Source organism: Kryptolebias marmoratus, linkage group LG14 (genome assembly GCF_001649575.2).
Source record: "Kryptolebias marmoratus isolate JLee-2015 linkage group LG14, ASM164957v2, whole genome shotgun sequence".
NCBI lineage: Eukaryota > Metazoa > Chordata > Actinopteri > Cyprinodontiformes > Rivulidae > Kryptolebias > Kryptolebias marmoratus.
Window position 1 is genome coordinate 18,523,402 of NC_051443.1, and position 16,462 is coordinate 18,539,863.

The following is a 16,462-nucleotide window of genomic DNA, read 5'->3' on the forward strand; positions in this document are numbered from 1 at the left end:
GGAGTGTCAATTTCAACTGTCAATCAGGAGAAGGCAACGGGTCACCCCCGGAAAGAATTGCAAATTTGATTTTTAATGGCTGTAATTAAAATCTAATTCTCTTCAGCGCTCAAGAGAGAGACAGGGAGAGAGAGGGGGGGGGGGCTCGTGGACCGCAAATCACGCTATTCATAACAGAGAGGCGCGTGCCTCCTCGCAGCAGCTGATGCGCCGAGGACAGCCGAGGTTCTTGTGACATCACGCGCGAAAACAAAAAAACACAAAACTGCGCAGAGGGCTGCAGAAACACACATATTTCTGTTTCAGTCAGAAGCTAAATTGGTGCGCTCTGCTCATATATATATATATATATATATATATATATATATATATATATAAATATTTAAAGGCCTACTCCAAATTGCGCACAAATCCAGCCTGAGCTTCTTTTTTTTTCTTTACGCACCAGCTCTCCAAAGTGTCAGTACCTGCTTTGTGGGGATTCCTTCGGACAGAATCTTACTTCCCTCTGACAGAGGGGACAAAACTTCATTTTTCCAGTACATGAACCCCAGCAGTCTGCTCCGGCGTCTCCGAACTCCCCGAGTCAGAGGGAGAGCCGGCAGCAGCAGCGCGCGGAGATCCGTGCAGCTGAACAGAAGCGCAGCTCTGCAGAGACAAGGCGTCGCTCGAGCCCGATTTAGAGCAGAAAGATTTCTTCCTGTAACCCCCCACCCCCACCCCTCACCCTTCACCTCCTCCCCACCACCTCCTCTCCTCTCCACTGTCTGAGCAGGAGTCTCTGACTGCAGGAAATGAATCAAACGGAGGGGTTGGCAGCTTCTTCTTCTTCTTTCTTTTCTTTTTTTTTCTAAACTCCAAGGATTCAGGAGAGTCTGCAGAGAAGCGAAGCGTCTCCGCGGAGATGGAGTGAAAGTTTGCGCGCCTCTCTGGCCTGCCTTATAATTCAGATCCAAAAAAAAAGGAAAAAAAAAAAGATGGAGGTGGGGGGCGAGGAAAGAGTTTCATAAGCGGAAAAAGGGTGGACGCAGTTTGGATCAGATGTGACTAAAACTTCCTCGAGTTTTGCAGATTTTCGCAGAGCTTCTGATGGAATTAAAATAAAAATAATAATTGTTCTTGTTCGCGCGCATCCAAGCGGGCCATTTATTTTCCCCCCCAAACACTGAAGCCTGCAGGCTTTCCTTTGGGGCTGAAAAAATAAATAGAAATCAAAACGTTTGTTAAAAAAAAAAGCAAACAAATAATGCATGGAAATTATTATTATTTTAGACAAATTAAACTCAAAATGATAATGCACATTGTTCCAGTCTTTATATTATATGTTATGATTTATTCTTCTACTTTTTGGGAGTTAAATAATAAAAATTAAAACAATAAAGGTCTGCACTGTTTTAGGCACATACAGGTCATTTAACTGATCTGCTGTAATTAGACTTGAATTTATGCTGTAATCTATAAAGGTTGGTTTCCTAACACTTGTTTTGGGCCAGTTTAAAGCTAAAATAGGCCAATAAAGTGACTGCAGTCGAGGTTGAATAAAATAAAGAAACTAACTGATTCAATCAGCTTTAAAGACAAATAAGTGCAGGGTGTTTCCGACACTTATGGTCTGAAATCATCTCATTAAAGCAAAAACAAAGAAAATACAATTATTTTTGTGAGAAATAAAACAAATAAAGAGCTGTTATTTACAGGCGAAAATATGAAGTGGTTGGTTTAGAACAGAGGAACTCGTTTGATGTTTTGGACTGGGTTTTATTGGAGAGGAATCCCGTGATTTGAAATAAATTCAGTGCATCGAGAGGATTCACACAAAGAAAAGGGGGCTTCTCGTTTTGCATAATGATCAGCCAACTGTTGTCCGTTCAGGAGGATAATGTCCCGAGTTAAAAAAAAGAAGGAATGGATTAAAGACTGCCACTGCTCATAAACCAATTTAAACTAAAATACTGTTTTCCTTTTTTTTGGTCTAAAAACGGTTCCAACAGATTCATGTTTCATGTTCTGCTTCCAAGAAAATAAGTCCTCTCAAACAAAAAGTACTGAGCTAAAAATAAGAAAAAGTTAAAACAATTTTTTTTTTTACTACAATGGTTCATAAAAGGCCTACAAAAATAATAAAGCTGCTTAAAGGGATTTCCAGCAGATGACAGACTTTTCTGATTTGTTTAAAGAAGATACTTTTACTTTTAAAAGGAATATAGAATAATCTTACCTTGAAAAAATAAAGTAAACCACTGAAAGAATAAATAAATAAAATTTTTAAAAAAGACGAGAATATTTAACTTTAATAAAAAAAAAAGAAAAATTAACAGAAATGCACACAGGATCAGAAGTCAATAAAAAGGTTTTATAAAACCTGGATTTAAAACACAGAAGAAAAAAAAAACACATTTACGCACATTAGCAACAATAAGAGTGCTGTGTTGCTTCTTACTTTAAATTAATGAGACATTTTTACAAAAATAAAGCCAAACTGAATGGTAAAGCTTCCAAAAACAAAAGCAAAGCAAAACAAATAACCACATATTTGTTGTTCGGATAACGTGATCTGAAATAAAAGCAGACGTGTAAAAAAAAAAAAAAAAAAAAAAGAACAAACCAAACAAACAGTGGGATCAGCATTCAGAGTCCAGAACAACACCTCAGTTGTGTTATTGTGTCACTTATCGTTGCATGAACAATCTGCACGTTTGACAGAGGAGGAAAAACAACTTTCACTGCAGTCAAAGTCACTTAAAATCTGACGGCGTGGCCTCAAAACGGCAACGGCAAAAAAAACACTTTCAGCTCCTAACCTTGGCTTGCTGTTCCAGTCCTGCTGTTGTTCACCTGCTTCAAACTTCTACATCTTATTCGGGGCGTGTATGATCTCGAGTTAGAGACTTGTCTGTGTGCAGATGGAGGGCTGAGGAGCGGTAAATGGGGGGCAGGGAGGGCTCCAGATTAAGGAGGAGGGATGGGTCATCTCCTAAACTTGCGGAAGGGTCTGCTCTGGTTACTGTGGTGCGATTTGGAGTAAGGCTCCCAGCGCTTCCTCTCAGGCGGTTTGTTGTAAACATAGGCTGACGGGCCCGAGTAGCTATCATCTGGGTTCTCCTCCATCATCTGGAGCTTGGCCTCGATGGCTCGTATCTTAGCGCTTGTGCTGGAGAGAGTAAGGGGGGGAGAAAAGAGATGTTAACAACGATTCTGAGTGATGGGCAGACTGAGAGGACAAAAAAAAGGGAGGTATTAGCACTCTTAGCCGACAGGCGGAACGAACAGAAATCTGGAGCACGAGATCAACAATCGTGTTGCGTGAGCAGAACATCGGAGACGCGAGGGAGATAAGATTGCAGGAAAAATTGGAGTGCTCGTGAGAGAAAAGGTGGAGGAGGGAATGGGTAGGTGTGTGAGAGGAATCTTAAAAACGGGAGGGAGGAAAAAAAAGAAGCATTTTAGTGTGTATTTCCTCTCTTGTGCTGCTTGAAGGGGGATGTTGAGGCGTACACTAGACGCAAAGTTTGCTGCCATTTCCCAGAAGAAGCTGACTGTGTCGGTCAGAGATGACAAATGAACGCCACACGCTGACTTCAACGGAGACGCGCTTCTCTGATATACTTACAGAGGGTGTATTTATGTTGATAAGGGCTGTAAATGTAGCCATGTTAAGGAAATATCATCAAATCTGCTTTCATTTACAAGCAGGTGATTCCGGAGCTGCAGTGTGACTCCAGATTAACCTGACTTTGAGCTGTGGTGAAAAGCCCGTCAGCTCTTATTATAAATTTTGGGTCAGGTGTGTGTTAGGGTATCTGTGCTGGAAGAGAGCAGAAATGTTTCTCACTCACTTTCTGCTGAATATAGTTTGTTCGAAGCACAAACAGGCACTGACACCTCCTTAACTGCTGCATTATGATCAGTTATACTTCAGAGTATTAACCTTTGTCCGAGGTACTAAATGACTGAAGTGTTCTTAATAGAAAACAAAGTACAAATGAAGGTCTGACTCTCAGAATGACAACCCTGCACCTTTCCAGTTAAGTTAAGCAGCACTTTCTAAACAAATACAAACACAGCAGACCTAATTTGCTTAAGAACACTGCAGGAGGAGGTCCAGATAAGTTAGCCCTGCAACACAAAATAGAATAGAAAAACAAATAACATGTAGATGTATAAAAATAAAAAAAAAATATTCTCTTTGTCCTTTATTTAAATGGTTAAGAAATGATGAAGCTTGCAAGCGTAGTGGATATAAAACAATATTAATCAGAGGCCATTCTTTACTTCTCAAGTGTTGTGATTGTGTTGAACTTCCCTGTTTTTAGGAGTTTCTAACATACGTACTGGTAAATTACCCTTACAGCTCACTGAAACAATGCTTCACTTCTCCTGAAGCTGCCTGAGGAGCTCAGAAATTAGATTCTAGATGTCCATTATGAACTTATCCATGCTTTATGTTGCTGAGACCACAGCTGACGATATTATTAAAAAGTATAAAAGGTTCATGGGGCTGCAGCCAACCGCCCAGGATGTGGACGCAAGAGGAAATGCAACCCCAGGTTTATCATAAGGATAGAGTGGATGGTAGTCATGGAGACCATTCAGAATCATTCAAGCTGAACTCCAAGGATGACGTCCCTTCTGGATCACCTGTCACATTGTGAATCATAATGGACTCTATGGAAGAAGACCCAGGAGGGCTCTAAAACGCCAAACAGGAACTCACTAAAAACTAATGTGTGTTGACAAGCTTCAACAATATTAAATATCCTTTAGACTGAAGCGTTTTGACTCAGTTGTGTTTTTTTTTTAAGTGTACAATGTGAATGACAAATTAATCCACGTCTGTATGTAACAGTGCTTTCATACACCGTTAAGGACCAGGCTTTACAAAGCCGAGACATCAGGGTAGATGTCAGAACTGAAGCACAAGGATGTGATGTTGGTAGTTTTTAATTTGGGGTGTGAACCTGTTGGATGGAACAGAAAACAAACACAAACAGCCCTTTCTTAAAAACTGGATTTAGCTTTCTTAGCTAAGGAGATTGATTTAAAAAAGGAAACAAGACCTCAGAGGATAAATGACACTGTGTGGTTGATTTTGTGTGTGTGATACCAACCTGAGATGGCTGGTTGTTAAAGATCCTGCCTCTGCTGATCCACTACAGGACGGTTCCAGGCTCGAAGGCATGGTCTTGTCATTACGGAAACCTTCAAACTTCTGTAAACAATTAACAGCAAGAAAATAAAAATACTAAAGACGGTTACAAAATATACACAATAAAACCAGGCGGTCAGTGAAATGTGTCTTCTCAACACGACTGAACAAACGTAAAATCCAGAAGTATGAGCATCTTTAAACTTGTATTGATCCCGTTTGTGTCAGACAGACAGTCACCAAGCAGGACTGAGAGTCCAGCTCACAATCACACCCTACAGGATGACAGGGGGGGTAAATGGGACCGGCTGATGTGCAACAATCAACATCTGCACTCATTCCTCTCAAAACCACCTTCCAAACACCTCCACCAGCCAACACAGAATTCTCATGACCTGTGGAGAAAAAAGAAAAAAAAAGGGGGAAAAAAAAAAGCATTGGTCACGTGGCAGGAATGATCATCTTTAGTAGTTTTTATTAGAAACAGAAAATCTTCTTACAAAGCTGCAGCTGGTGAAACAGGTACAAAACCACATGAAGTTGCACACACATGCAGCCTAACAACATAAACGACATGTGTAGCCAAGAATAAATGTAAAACAATGACCTTTTCCACCAGCAAAGACCCTTCCCTTCCACCTATTCCTGAAGGCATGTAGCTAGAATGTATAGAGCTTGACATAGAGACTGTAAAGAAACTGTAAACAATCAAAGACGTGTGTGATTAGAGGGGTAAAAACCAAATGTTTCAGGCTGCTGGGATCAACCTTTGGGCCATCGGGATCTTTTAACAACTAATTAACATAGCACAGGAGAGGAGTCGGCATTAAAAATTAATAATGTACATAAAATAATGTTTGCCACCACCCATTGGTGTTGAATAACAGAGTTAAAAACTTCAGCCAGAGCGAGGAGGAGGCATGCTCAGATTTTAAATGCATGAAAACGTTACTGCAACCTATTCTGCAATAATAATAAATTTAATATAACGCAGTCTGTTAGGGATTATTAATAAGATTGTAAAGAAATACAGTGGTACTTCAGGCTGTTTGAAAACAAAAAAACAACAACACATCCTTTACAATTTGATTTCCAGCTGGGACTCTTTGGGAAGTTGCCTAAATCTTTCAGAGATTATGGAGTAAAAACTAAACCACAGACCGGTCCACTTGAACCATCTCCAACATAAGGAGCGTTTGGATGGCACTTAAAAAAAAAAAAACGAGGATTTTGGCTTTTCTCTGGTTTCACATTTGACCAAACACTATCATTGGGGTAGTTGTGGGTCATCTGGAACTAAACCCACACACTATGATCTGAGCAGAAACGTCCTCTGTGAAATCCCTCCAGGGTGAAACCACTTTTAAAAGAGCTATTTACACACACAGCACACGAGTTAGGATTGTTTACAACGATGCATTAGCTGCAGGAACAGCTTTGAGATTTTATTAACTTTCTTCGACAGTAAAGCTTCTGGATTATAGACACAAAGAGTTGGACCAATGAGCTGTTTGCACTGGTTGGAGATGCTGCTACAGGTCAAGACAGTGAAGAGAAAAGATGGCAGAGGTGCAGCAATAAAAAATTAAGTCTTAGCCAGGTAGAGTCATTTGGGAGGCCAAAATTCAACTAACAATGCAACAAGCACGCAGGGAATGCCCACAAACATTGCAAGATAAGTAGCTCTAACCAAGTTTTAAAGGGGACATATTATGCAAAATTCACTTTTTGTATGTTTTTGTACTTCCATTTGGGTATCGACTGATTCTAGAAACAGTCCAAGCGCCAAAAAACCCCCCAAAAAACAACAACAAAAACACAGAGCCGTTTTTTGACAAAAAGTTAATGTTTTCCAGTGTCTGCAAAACGACATGTTTCAAAAACCTCGGGATTGTTGCGTCACAATCTCCATTACCTAGCAACCCCAAGCCGGGCCCAGCCCCTCACCTAGCAACCCAAGTGGAGCTCCGCCCACTTCATTACAAGAAGACTGTCACGTTTGTTCTGCTGGTTTTACTGCTGAACAACGTCTGCTGGAAAAGGAAAATGTTCTGTTGACGGCTGCAATATAAAACGTGTTCCTGTCCCAAAATCAGAATCCTCAGAGTTTGAATTAATAACGATATAAATGTGCGTCAGATCCGCAGCATTTAATCCTTCAGTCAGTTTTTATGTTTATTTGCTACATAGTGACTTAGCTCTAACACCGCTCATTCTGAAATGAACTCAAAACAAGCAAAACTGATCAGGTGAAATCTCAAGCATAATAGGTCCTCTTTAAACAAAGATCTCGTGTGATCTGTTAGCGTTCAACACATGTGCTGAGGATGACTCTCAGCTGCTAACTAACACACTCAATTCTCGCAGGATATCTGTAAAATCGACTGAGTTACAGTCGTTTGTGTGATTGCTAAGTTCACTGAGCTGTGGTGGTCATCTTAAATCAGATCAGATTGACTCCAAAGGTTAATCAGCTGTAGAAGTACACTCAGCGGTTACTTTCTGAGCGTTTCATTAAAATCCGTCCAGTGTTTCGTGAGGTATGTTGCTAAGAGACAGACAAACACATTCGCACACGCAGTTGTATTGTCGCCTGTCTTTCATGGCAGCGGGCAATAATTAATCTGCCCATCTAAACCTGCATGCCTGTGACAACTAGCTGCTGGATTTGTGAATCGAGCCTCGTTCCAATGACTCTGTGAGCAGATTTATCCAACGGCGTGTTGTCTAAGAGGCAGCGCCATTGACCTTCACCTCCCTCTGCCGTGCCTTTGTGCGTCCGTATGTTTCTAGGGCGTGATTCATCTCTATGCAGGATATCCCTTCACCCTTAGTCAGTAGGCTGTCTATTGTTAAGAGACAGGCACGGGTTGTGTAGGGATCTCTGGAAACCAGAAACTGCAGCGGTAATATCAAAAGGTAAAAGGATGAAAACATTTAATTATGGTGATTGCTGTCGTTTACCACAACCCAAATAAAAACTCTTCATTACCTCTGTTACAACAAACAGAATAATGGGTGTAATGTCAGATTTACAGCACCAGTAAAAGGTTTGGACAAGCCAAATCGTTCAGTTTGAATGAGTGAGTTAGTTTAAACTTTCGACTGCGACCACAGTCGCCCCAGTGATCTCACGTGCGCAGCTTTTGAAGTTTCGTGCCGCTCGGACAGCGTTCGACACTTACCCTCACCTGAGCGTGAGCCCAGCGCACTACCAGCTTCTTGGACAAGGCCAGCTTCCCGTTTAAACACTGGATCGCCCTCTCTGCCTCCTGCGGACCGCCACGCAAACACAGGAGCGCCAGGAGGAGCGAAGGAGAGAGAGAGAGAGAGAGAGAGAGAGAGAAAGAGGGACAAATTCTTTAAATATCACTCAGTGATTGCACTCGAGTTATTAAATCATTAGTCCTCACAATTCAGAGATGGAAGAAATGATAATAGCCGATAATGTGAGAATCTGATCATGGTAACTCCGTGGGGAAAAATAGTTTTGTCTAATCAAATGTGTAAAGTGGCTTTTATGCCAAATTACATTAATGAATTTCTTCATCTAGCTGTGCCTTGATGTGAGTGAGTGTGAGTGTGAAAGATAAACACTCGCTTCCTTTGTATAATCCTGTTGGGAGGGCTTCATATCCCACAGATAGACACTAGCTGTGAAACGAGATGCTTATCGTGATCCCCAGGCACACTCCAAAACAAATACTGCCTAACGAACCTGTGAAGCTGAGCCCACTCCTTTTAAAAGTCCCGTTTTAAAAATACAGTCCGTGACAGCCAGAGACGCACAAGGTCCCGACTGCTCCTGAACGTCTCACCGTGATGGCTGAACTACATGTCAACCTCAAACACTAAGCATGGACCTCCCTTAATAAAATATACACATGCTGGCTGTTAGAGTGCATCGGAAAGGCCAACTTTTCTCCTTTTATGTGCTGAAAGTTACCCTAACTCAATATTAATAGTGTCACTGGTTGTGATGATGGGTTTAAAGAATACATACACAAAAATCTTGTTTTAGTGCATTTTATGAATTACAAAATAACAGATAAGGACAATCAGATAAGCAATATGAATTTAGTTTTTGTCTGATTACCTCTCTGGTGCTGAAGTTAACAAAGCAGTATCCCCGTGGCTGCCCCTCCAAAGGTCCAGACTTATGAAACAGAAAGTCAAACTGTTTAACTTGGCCAAACTTCTCCAACAACTTCACCAGGTGATACCTGTCAAGAGAAGAATGGTGGAAAAGAAACCACAAAAAAATGTTGTTATTGCTGAAAGTTATCACTCATAGCAGATTTTTCTAATATCTGTTTCAGACTAAAGTCTGTCAGGACTGAAAACAGGCACCGAAGAAGGCTTTTGTTGTTGCAACCTTATAAAACTGTCACGAATCAGATGAACAGCCTTTCTGCCACCATTCAGTGTGGATTTGTCAAGTCGGGCTGATGAGAACGACGGCTTTCTCTCCTTGACACCTTTGTAGCAGCGGGCCAGCTAGTGTGGCCGGCCGCTGACAGTAAATCTCTTATTGAGACAATGCTGAGGATACAGTAGCAGGACAATGAGCGAATAAAACAGAGGAAGCCTCAAATCCCCCCTGAGCTCCGAGTTCGGCACAAACAACCTCCACTGACGGCGCAGAGGTCTTGTTAGGACTACATGTGACGACAGACGCGCGGCCACTAAGCAGCTGTGCAGCGTGCGAGTACCGGTAAATGACCACTCGCAGTCATGGAAAGACATCATTTCTTTGACAGTAAAGAAAAGAGCCACAAGTTCAGGGTCACTGGGTGTGTTTCTGTAAACAGCCAGGGGCCGGCTGAATGTGTGAAACAAGCAAAACATCCTTAAGGTAGTTGCTATATTGAGTTTTCAAATAATAATAAGAAGAAGAAGGCCACCTAATTTAATGCAAAAGATACAAAAAATATTGGAATATTGGGGGCAAAAACAAGAAATGCACATAGTTCACTTGTATTTGCTGTTTCAGGTTTTAGATAAGACTAATGTTCTTCCACAACACAAACTTTTCTTTCTATGAGCAGAAAAACAGCCTTTTCCTGATGGTTCTGAATAAAAAATAATGTAACATCTGTGTGCGACTTGGGCTGACTGCAGATGACCTGATAGCCAGTAATAACTCCCAACAACTTCAAGAATTAAGCAAAACAAAAAAACCCTGAAATCATAAATACAATATAAACAATCATATAAAAATGCTAACATTGTTTATATCTGTAATGAGAGGAAAAACTCATTTAAAGTACTAAATATTACATGGCATTTAACTCTCAAATAAACCTGTTTTGACAGCTTTTCCACTAGAAATAAAAACGTTTAACTGTACGTTACAGAGATATGCCAAAAAGAGAAGATCAGATGGTTGTATTTCAGTTGCTAAAGATGCCCAGAGGAAATAGTGTGTGTGTGTGTATATATATATATATATATATATATATATAATATATATATATATAATATATAAAACCATGTCCTATTACAGCTTCAAGCTAATCGGGACAAAGTTGTATCATTAGAGAGATGATTCAATGCCACAGTAGCCAGAAAAGAGCAACTACAACTAAAACATTTAATATTTCACCATGTCAGTAAATATTAGACAGACTGCTTTAAGACCATGTGTTGGTGCATAAAGAATAATACACCTGGACAAAGCAAACAACTATAGATAGATGCACTGTGTGAAAAAAACCCATAAACAAATAAATAACAAAGCCGTGTGTTTTGCAGAAGTCTGTAAATATTCTCATTTATCACTTATTACTTAGCATTCAAATCTGAAGTAGTTTGAACAGATCTGTACTATAAGATCAAATTTATTCTTATTCTCTCCAACACCACTGATGGACGGTCAACTCCAACAATTAGACAAGCCACCACAGACACAATCGGCACAGAAATGTGTGTTCAAACTTTGCCTGAACCACTCACTGTACAGTGGTTTGTTTTCCACACTTAAAGTCTGTGTTTTGCATCACTTTTCAGTACTTAGTTGTATTTTCCACTAGTTTTTAATTTTTTTTTTCCTTGCCGAAAATGGAAACGCGAAGAAGCTACTAATAAGATTAATTAGAGAACATTGTAGAATAAAACTGTTCAGCCAAAGAGTTCTTGGAGAAGCCAAACACACAGTTTAACAGTAGACGAGACCACATGAGTTAAAATTAAAATGTGTTTCAACCTTTAATCGTTTCATCTTTTCCACTTTTTGACAACTCAGATAAACTTACATTACAAACGCCTTACTAACCGTTCAGAAATATTGAAAATACACAGAGAAAACAAAAACCTCCCTTTGTATTTTCGTTTTGTTGCCTTGTGTAATGGTGCAGGCCTCCGAATGACCCCCAGGTTTGTGTCTTACTGTTCGGGAGGGGATAAAAGCTGCAGTCTTTTGTTGTTCTGTTGTTTTTAAAGCCTTTAGGGATTTGTGTATGTGACGGCGCGAGCGGGACTGGGCGCTGGATGCTGAGGCTGAAGTGGGGGTTTGAGCAACAGGTTGTACTAATGTCCCCCCCTCTACGACACCCTGGGGGGCCGTAGGAGAGCGAGAAGTTCTGCTTTTCCCAGACAACACCCTGAAAGCCTCCCAGGTGGCTCATCGTGCATTAGACCCACTTACAGAGAGAAGTGTGGTGAAATTCATATAATCAATTATTTAACCGTTGAAATCTGTCCTCTAATGCACAAATAGATTAATTTTTGTCTTTCTGCACCACTAAAATAAGGAATCATCGACCTGAAAATGAACTCACATTGCTTAAATTTGACAGATTTTGATAGATTTTGTTATAAAAATCCTTAACATCATTATACTAGGCACCAAATCAGAAACAAATTTTGCTTTTGCAGCCATTTCGAGTCAAAAACTGCGACTTCACAGTTGGCCAAGCTTTAAATACCATCTCGCAATTGTTCTATTTATCCCCATATTGCCACATATGTGTATTTTTGGGGACAAATTAGACGGCAGACACTCCAAGAACATTTTTGGATGCTATCGGGCTGAACCACAATGGGCCGCTCCTCCTGGGGGCTGTAAAAACCACCGGAGGAAGAGGGGGAGAGAAGTGGGGAGGAAGGGGAGGAAAAGGGAGGGAAAGGTAAGCAAAGGGAGAGTAAAGTTCAGCGAGGGGATGTTGACAGCAAGGTGAAAGGTGTTGGAAGTAGGAGATAAGCTTGGAGGAAAAAAAAAAAAAAAGAAGGTGGGAAGGATAAGAGGAGGAAGGAAAAAGAAGGGGATCTGAGTCAAGTCTAGAAAAAGATAACTTCAAAAAGTTTAGCTGAGAAAAGTACAGGTTAGAAAGAAAAACGGGGGTTAAGTTCAAACCTTCTGGCAACGCAGCGTTCTACAGTTTTTTCATGCGTTCATAAAAGCTTCAACCGGCAGCATGAGTCAGTTCATGGTTATCATCCAAGTTAGGTTCATTAATAAAACTCATGACAAATGCCAGGCCCACAAACCGTACATACATGTAACACGAGGTCCAGAGAGGGAACAAAGAAAGAAGAAGGTGATAGATTACTACCAAGCAGGCAAAAAGCAGAAAAAACATGAATATGTGCTGAAAGCTCCAGTAACACCTGCTTTGCCTCTGCTCTGTAAGGTGCTGCCAGAAAAGGTGGAGGAAAAAATAAAAAAAAAAATCTGATGAGGCGTTATGTGGGACGGTCATCTCAGCTATGGGAAATGCATTTCAATAGTAAAAAAAAAAATGAGCGCATGACTGATAACTAACACCTTGACATGAATTTTATAATCCTTACTGTACATTTAAAGGAACTGGAATAAAAAGATTGTTGTTTCTGCTGCCTGTACAGAATGAAGGGGAAAAACAGAAATATGTCTTTTTTTTTTTAAAAAAAGTACTTTGTTTAGGATAGGTTTTTATCCAAATCTGAGGCCATCTATGGAAAATATGAGCCATATGTGAACCTTTTATCTATCTTCCAGCAAGAAGGCCTGTAATAAATCAGAACAATACACAATTTGGATGACGGACAACACGTTGGAATAAAGCGAAGTGCTGGTTTCTTGCAACATTGTATCTTGAAACAAAGCAATCAGAAAAAAACTGGGTACGGATTTTACAGTGTGAACTACAACCACTCCCTGAACAGGTCAAGCACAACATGAAAACCACCTGACGGATAAGGCGCCAGAGAAGATCTGAAACTTCTGCAGGTGTTTGAGCTGTGGAGCCTCTTTGGACCAGGCTTGATAGAGGACATTCAACTGGAACACACAAATAAGCTTGGATCTGCGGAGATCTGATGCTGACTGGATGTCTTGGATTCTCAGCTGGGAAGGTTATAAAATTAGGAAGATGAGTTTTATTCTGTTGGAAGATTGCCTCAGGGGTAGTGCCACTGCCATGCAGGGGGTGTTGTTGGTTTTCAGCTAAGTTTAGGATGGTGGTATGTACCCAAATAACATCCCAAAAATACAGCATTTTTACAAGATGATCACTTTTATTCACTTTAACTTTGAGTGGTTAGAATTTTGCAATTTGTTGACTATTCAAACTTGCATTTTAGTCAAAGGAAGGCTGAGAAAATACAGCAGTTTAAAACTCCTTAAACCAGTGAGACATGTTCAGTGTTCGGCTCTCCCCGAGCACCGAGTTTAGTTTACAGGGACAAACAGAGAGGGCCCTGCGTGTTCTGTCCTGGAGCTAATTAATCTTTCCAATCAGCATCGGGGGCCACATGCATTTCTCTTGTTTTTCCCTCCATACTGTGAAGCAGAGGACTATTTAAAAAGAAGCAGAGCAGAGTTAGGGGAAGGAAACGCCTGTCTAGACGCCCACCAGAGCCGCGGCCCGTACATTCTCCAGCAGCCCCCACAGGCGCACAGAAACACCCCTCGCCCAGAAAAATTACCTATTCTCCATCACGGTACAACATTCTTATCAATCACGTGACCGGTATCTCACACACTTTTTGCACACGAGTGCAGAAAGATGCTCGTATGTGATGAAGCGACACAAGCTAATGATGTTCGCAGACTCCCGTATGTGTCGAAGCCCGCACCCTTACAAGCTGCCACCCAAACTTCAGCTATGTTTTTAAACACACACGCACACAGCTCCAGGTTGACACAGAGAGAGTAAACAGGGCAGGTGAGTGAGGAATGATGCTTGCTCCTAAGCAGAGCAGGTCTCCTCGCCTCGCTGCCTCTCTTTCACACACCCATGCCTGTCTGCTCTGTCTCAGCCTATGACACACACACACACGGTTAATTAATCATACATGCACACACACAATATGTTGCTTCTCTATGAGGTAGAACCACGCAAGCTAAAAATAAAAAGCCAAAGGTTTACGAGATGAATTGAATTAGAGCGACTTGATTCAGCAACAGCTAAAATCAACATCAAACGTTGCCAAACGTTCTGCCTGTTTTCAATACCAATATTTTTTACTAGCAAAATAAATTTGTTGAACACACTGCAAAGCTTTATATTTACCCTCGTTCACATTTTTTCATTTATTTTTTATTTTATTTTGGTTTTTAAAAAATAAGAAAAGCTTAGAAAGTGCTCTATAGTCATTGCTCTGATGTTTAAGAATAAAATCAAGCATGAGAAATGGTGGAGAAATGAAGAGGGCCCAATCCTGTTTAAACGCTGAGAAATTAGCACCACGTCTGAATCTAGAGGTGGATTCACTCACTCTGTGATCTTGGGGTCGATGTTGCCTATCCACAAACGATTTCCGTCATGCGTCGTGCTCTCTGAAATGATAGAGGCATTCTCCACAGTTTCTGCAGCAGACGACATGTGTTCTCTGTGGAAAGCGGAAAACAAGCATGTTTGCATACAGAGAGCGAAAAAAAGGAGCATTTTGAATTTGTGCCAAAGAAGAATTGCGTGTAGATGAATCAAAAAACATTTCAATTATTTCTTTATTTACAGCTGCAACATAAAATGTCTGCAATGTTTTGCTTCAGAATCATCATCAGAATTTTTGCAATAAGTAAAAAGAATAACTTAAACAGGATGCTTCAGTTTTTTTATTTGCCTAATTAAAAAGTTTAAAGGTTCCAGTTTCCAGGGCTAAGTCTGATCAAATACTCTGTCTGATATAAGGCAACCTAAACATTTTCAGCATTCACTGCGTTGTTTTATTCTCAGAAACATGGTTTGTAAACAACAGCAGACTTTCAGGTTCTGCAAGCAAAATATGAAGACATGCAGAAATACTCCAACAAAAATATGGATCTGATCACTTAAATTACCACCACAAAAAGCTTTTTATGATTTCTGAAAAAAAAGATCTGTATGCTACCCAAAGTAGAGAAACAAGAACAAAACTACTCTGACATTTTGAATCACTGACTTCAGCCTTGACTGATATTTCAGAAGCCATGGTAGCATAAGAAGTGCAGAAAAAGTCAAAAGTTATTTTATAACTTGATCTTATTATTAGGTTATATTTCTTTGCAGTAGTAATGTTCCACAAAACCCATGTCCCTCTAAAGTGATTATTTAGATAAAACTCTATTCAAGTCATATATGTATTTTTCTGAACCTTTCTGTTTTCAAGCTGTATAACAAATGGCAATATATAAATAAATAAAATAAAATAAAATTAGGAATGTAAATTTCGCCACTATTATGCATTTCCTGCTGTCAATAAATTCAAAACAAATGTACTCTGTTTATTGTGCAATTACAAAACAAACAGGTAAAATAGTGTTCAATGTTCTCGATTTAAATGTGGCATATTTAAGCTTTAATTTTGATTAAATCTACAAAGTAACAAATTAATTTTCAGCAGATTGAGAGAGTTATGATCATACACTTTTTAAAAACAGTTTTCCAGTCTTTTAACACAACAAAAACAAAGAACTTAATGTTCACAGCTATATCTCGGTATCATTACCGATTAGGTAGCTACAACAACTTGCGAAATGTCATATCAGCAGTAAGTCTGTTTCTTTAGGAATAACTAAATCGAAGTCTAAACAACAACCCGTTTCAAACTAGCAGTGAGTGGACTGTTAGCATCAAGCTAGCTTGTCTAATATTACCTCTTTGTTCTGTCAAACTTCCTCTTCAATAAGAAACTCCTACGACTCGAGGTTGCGACAAATCCCACTTCCGGGATGATTAGGAACATCAAAATATATCTGTAATCATTTTGGACAACAGTCTTTCATCCTAAATAATTGAAAAAGTTAGCTAGCTGAGAGGCGAAGTAGCCGCTCTGCTATCATACCTGTCAACAATGGCGCAGGATGATGTTGTAGGTTTTGAACGGTTTGGGAAGTCCGACTGGGAGCAGTCG

The 16,462-nt window shown here is 40.1% G+C and overlaps 2 protein-coding genes across 4 annotated transcripts in view; both read right to left on the bottom strand.

Annotated features, from left to right (window-relative positions):
* The window catches only part of lhx6 (LIM homeobox 6), an 11,814-nt gene extending 11,217 nt beyond the window's left edge, over positions 1-597 (bottom strand). For both annotated transcript variants that reach the window (XM_017410484.2, XM_017410483.2), the window contains exon 1: positions 468-597. In XM_017410484.2, coding sequence (XP_017265973.1) covers positions 468-545 — 78 coding nt within the window. In that variant the 5' untranslated portion in view covers positions 546-597. The remainder of the gene's footprint in view (positions 1-467) is intronic.
* Positions 598-1,270: 673 nt separating this feature from the next.
* Positions 1,271-16,413, bottom strand: rbm18 (RNA binding motif protein 18). Of its 2 annotated transcripts, none has more exons than XM_017410463.3 (6): positions 16,206-16,413; positions 14,846-14,959; positions 9,243-9,369; positions 8,338-8,418; positions 5,109-5,209; positions 1,271-3,151 (listed from the first exon to the last, which is right to left on the bottom strand). In XM_017410463.3, exons 1-6 carry the CDS (start codon positions 16,292-16,294, stop codon positions 2,968-2,970), a joined length of 696 nt encoding a protein of 231 aa, XP_017265952.1. In that variant the 5' UTR covers positions 16,295-16,413; the 3' UTR covers positions 1,271-2,967. The 2 variants fall into 2 exon arrangements, with proteins under 2 accessions (XP_017265952.1, XP_017265951.1); XM_017410462.3 differs by having other exon boundaries at positions 1,279-3,151; positions 8,332-8,418.
* Positions 16,414-16,462: the final 49 nt, after the last annotated feature.